The 5,000-nt window shown below is 43.0% G+C and overlaps 1 protein-coding gene across 1 annotated transcript in view; it reads left to right on the top strand.

Annotated features, from left to right (window-relative positions):
- The first annotated feature begins 245 nt into the window (after window positions 1-245).
- The window catches only part of LOC125037125, an 84,311-nt gene continuing 79,556 nt past the window's right edge, over window positions 246-5,000 (top strand). Inside the window, exon 1 of the mRNA XM_047630151.1 lies at window positions 246-839. Coding sequence (XP_047486107.1) covers window positions 764-839 — 76 coding nt within the window. The 5' untranslated portion in view covers window positions 246-763. The remainder of the gene's footprint in view (window positions 840-5,000) is intronic.

Raw genomic sequence — 5,000 nt, 5'->3', positions numbered from 1 at the left:
ACAGACACAGCCACACAAATACGAAAAAGATAAATAATAATAAACACATGAACACACATACCCTTCACACACACACACACACACACACACACACACACACTCCTCCACCCTTTCCACACACACACAACCCCACTCCTTTCCCCTAGAGCGAGAGCGCCCACCCACCCACCGGAACAGCTCGTATGGTAGGTATCGGACGCGCTTTCGAAGACGTACGTTTAGTAGCTGCCGGGCCATCGGCTGGTTCGCACGTGTTTCCTGTCTCCTCCCGACACGCTGACACACGGACGGACAGACGCACTCACACACGCACGCGCTCCAGGCCACTCCGCTGCCGCGTCTCCCCTCAGTCGGTGATCTTCAACTGGCGGTGTTCGCTTGTTATATTCATTATCATCGTTTCTACTTTCCGTTTTGAATTCGATGGATGTTTCTGTGTGATTAAGGAGATATATATACGTATATGTTGTTACTGTGACGTGGTGTTTATGTAATAGTGTTCGAGTGTGCGATACGGACTCAGGAAGAGAAGTCATGTGTTGTGTTTAGAACCTCGATACCTGTTGATGTCAAACAGTGAGCCAATTCCTTCTGTTTTGAAGACGTGATAGTGGGTGTGTGTGACGTGAACAAAAATACGAAAGGGAAGAACTGAATACTAGAATAAGAAAACGAAGGAATAACAGAATAAGAGAGAAAAGAAGAGGAGGTATTTTACCTGCGACTCGACTTGACCTGCCAAGACCCCAAAGTTTAAGACGTCATGCTGTCCACTCAGGTCAGCGGACAGGTCACGGCCTGCATACTTCTGGGCTTACTTATGACCTGTTTTGACCCAGGTAAGACACTTTTATGACCCAGCTTGTTTGTTCTTTTGATTCAGACCTTTTATGCAAGATAATAACAGCATTTACCTGGACAATAAGGCAATGAATATATTTCTTTTCATTGGGATCCTAGCAACGATCTCGCACCTGCATTTTCAATTGAAAAAACTCAAGTCAAAACGCTATCCTATTGTCATTGTCATTGCAAGAAAGGTTTTTTCCCCTCGATTTTTTCCGAAATGGTCTTGCTGCAGAAACATTATTCTGCAATCTGTCACGCCATGCACATCCGACAGCATGTCTTTGTTGCATTTCTTGACTTTGCAATGAATCTCCGTGTGATTATCTTGCAAATACAATGGCTTTAGAAATGCTGGTAAAAAAAAATAATGAATGGTCTACGATCTTCCGGCGGGAATGCAGACGCTTGGAAATGTTATTTGCTGTGTTTATTTTGCTGCAATGTTATATAAACATCAACATTGAACATTAACATTATGTTATATTAACATCAACATTGAACATTAACCTTATATTATATGAACATCAGCATTGAACATTAACATTACACTATATGAATATCAACATTACATTATTCTAACATCAACATTTAACATTAACATTACATCTATATCAACATCAACATTTAACATTATATTTATATCAACATCACTATTTAACATTATATTTATATCAACATTATCATTTAACATTATATTTATATCAACATTATCATTGGACATTATATTTATATCTACATTATCATTTCATATTACATTTATATCAACATTTAACATTATATTATAATAACATTAACATTAACATTTCTCTCTGCTTTCACTTGACCCTGTTCATCGTCGGTATAATGAGAAAAGTCGTACATCTCACTTATCTAAAACAGACTTTGCACGAACATAAACATCATTTGCATAACCGCGACTTAGCATACTAACACCTTATATAATAAAATAACAGGATAATCTAAATATTACTTCGACCCTTTTACAAAAAAAAAAAAAAGGGAATATGTCTAATAATAACGATGGTGATGAAGGTCGTAGCAGTAGTAGTAGTAGTAGTAGTAGCAGTAATAATAATCATAATAATAATAATAATAATAATAATAATAATAATAATAATAATAATAATAATAATAATAATAATAATAATAATAATAATAATAATAATAATAATAATAATAATAATAATAATGATAATAATAATAATTGAACAACAACGACAACAACAATAGTAATAATGATAATAATAATAATAGCAATAATAATAAATAATAATAATAAAAACTCGCCAATCCTGCTCTCATGGCATTTGCAAGAGAACGCGAACTCCTCCGCATCTAAGCGCACGCATTAGGATCAACTCATGAGCGTTGCACGGCTGATCTCACGGTAGCCAGTTGGTCCGACACACACTGGAATTAAGTCTTGAGGGGGAAGGCGGGGAGGGGGAGGAGGAGGAGGGAAGGGGGGGAGAAGGGAGAGTGAAGGGGAGAATGGAGGGAGGAAGGGAGAGTGAAGGGGAGAATGGAGGGAGGAAGGGGGAATGGAAGGGGAGAGTGAAGGGAGGGAGGGGGAAGGGAAGGGGAGAGTGAAGGGAGGGAGGAGGAAGGGAAGGGGAGAGAGAAGGGAGGGAGGAGGAAGGGGGAAGGGGAGAGTGAAGGGGAGAGAGGGGAGATTGAAGGGAGGGAGGGGGAAGGGAAGGGGAGAGTGAAGGGAGGGATAAGGGAGAAAGGGAAAGGGGTGGAGAGTAAGGGGTAAGGGTGGGGGAAAGAGTGGGGGGAGGGGAGAATTATACGGAAAGGGTTGGGGGAGATAGGAATAAGGGTAAGGGAAGAGGAAGGGGAAGCGGACAGAAGATAATGAGGGGAAGAACAGGAAAGCAGGGTAGGGGGAAGGGGAGAGGCTGGAGGAAGAGGAGGGGCAGAGGAGGGGTAGTGGGAAGGGAAGGAAGGGGATACGAAGAAAGGTCTAGAGACGAAGCAGAGAAAGGAGAAGGAAGGGATAAGAGGCGGAAATGAGAAAGGAATAGAAGTAAATCGAAAAAAGGGACTGAAGAGGAATAGAGAAGGGGAAAGAGGAAGGGTTTAGAGAGGGAACAGAGGAAGGGGCGTGAAATACAAAGAACTTGAGGGTCGGTAGGGCACCCGGAGAAGGTCGTCCCGTCTTTCCTTACGCTCAGGGGCCTTAAGGACGCTTCTCCCTCGCTCCGCCAACAAGAATAGCGTTCCCGCGGGTCATGCAACAGCGACAGCCACATCCCCTTGCCTACCTAGTGCATGGCGGGGGTCCTCCGGCAGATAATTATGTCATGCACGTTCGCGAAATCTTTCATGATTTGGTCGCCGGTGTGGTATTAGTGGTTTGGCCTGTGGTATGGGTATGAGAGAGAGAGAGAGAGAGTGAAAAAGAGAAGATAGAGAGAGAGATGGAGAGAGAGGGAGAGAGAGAGAGAGTGTGAAAAAGAGAAGATAGAGAGAGAGGTGGAGAAAGAGATGGAGAGAGGGAGAGAGTGAGAATGAGAGAGAGAGAGAGAGAGAGAGAGAGAGAGAGAGAGAGAGAGAGAGAGAGAGAGAGAGAGAGAGAGAGAGAGAGAGAGAAAGAGAGAAAGAACGAAAGAAAGAAAGAGAGAAAGACAAGAAGAAGAAAAAAGGGTAAAAAAAGAGAAAGAAAGACACACACCCAAACCAAACGAAAAATCGGAGAAAGAGAAAGGAAAAAACACAATGCCATACCGCGAGTAAACAAGAAAAACTCAAAGGAAGAAATAACAACGGAATAAGAACAAACAAAAACAAAAATGAGAGAACCAGAGAGGAGGAGATTGTGGAGACAGGCATCGACGTCATCAAAGGAGAAGAAAATTCAAATGTAATGATCTTAATGGCTGAGCAAGGAAGACGAGAGGAAACGGGAGACGGAGAGGGAGAGAGAGAGAGAGAGAGAGAGAGAGAGAGAGAGAGAGAGAGAGAGAGAGAGAGAGAGAGAGAGAGAGAGAGAGAGAGAGAGAGAGAGAGAGAGAGGGGGGGGGGGAGGGAGGAGAGAGAGAGAGAGAGAGAGAGAGAGAGAGAGAGAGAGAATATATATATATATATATATATATATATATATATATAAAGAGAGAGAGAGAGAGAGAGAGAGAGAGAGAGAGAGAGAGAGAGAGAGAGAGAGAGAGAGAGAGAGAGAGAGAGAGAGAGAGTGAAGGAAGAGAAGAGAGAAGAGTACAAATAGACAGACAGACAAACGATCATACAGGAAGAGGGAATAATAATAATAAAAATAATAATAATAATAATAATAATAATAAACAGAAAGCAAGAAAGCGAAAGAATGCAAAAAGAAAGAAAAGAGAGAGAAACAACATCAGTGTCATTTTCTCTCCCTTCCATCATCTTTCCTCCTCTCCTTCATTACCGTCTCTCCTCTCCCTTCCTTCCTCTCTCATCATTCCCTCTCCCTTCCACCATCTTTCCTCCCCTCCTTCATTACCGTCTCTCCTCTCCCTCTGACTCCATCTCCCTCCCTTTCGTGCCTTGCGACAGAACAGTCATGAGCTCACATCACCAACAGGATTGCGTGCTGTGTTGAGTTATTTATTCATTTTCGTAATATAGATGCTAATGTTGGGAGGCCGTCATGCGCATGGCCCCCGTGTATTCCCAGGCCTAGAGCGAGAAAAAAGGGGAGGGGGTGAGGGGAAAAGAGGGAGGGGGGAGAGGAAAGGGGGGAAAGAGGAAGGGGGAGAGGGGAAAGGGGGGGGGAAGAGGGAGGGGGAGAAGGGAAAGGGGGGAAAGAAGGAGGGAGAGAGGGGGGAGATGGAAAAGACAGTAGGAAGAGAGATAGAAAGGAGAGGAGAAGAGGGGATAGAGAGATGTAGAGAGAGAGAGAGAGAAAGATAGAGAGAGAGAGAGAGAGAGAGAGAGAGAGAGAGAGAGAGAGAGAGAGAGAGAGAGAGAGAGAGAGAGAGAGAGAGAGAGAGAGAGAGAGAGAGAGAGAGAGAGAGAATGAAAGGAAGAGACAGACAGACAGAGAAACAAACAGACAGACTTTTTTTTCCAAAATTATTTGCTTCCTTCCTTTGAATCCAGATCTGCGGTCAAACTGCATGACTGTATGATGCCATGACCTAGTAATCGCAAGCATAATACAACCATCA

The sequence above is a fragment of the Penaeus chinensis genome, chromosome 2 (assembly GCF_019202785.1).
Source record: "Penaeus chinensis breed Huanghai No. 1 chromosome 2, ASM1920278v2, whole genome shotgun sequence".
NCBI classification, from domain to species: Eukaryota; Metazoa; Arthropoda; class Malacostraca; order Decapoda; family Penaeidae; genus Penaeus; species Penaeus chinensis.
Note: the sequence above shows the minus strand (reverse complement) of the source record. Positions and strands in the feature narration are given on the sequence as shown.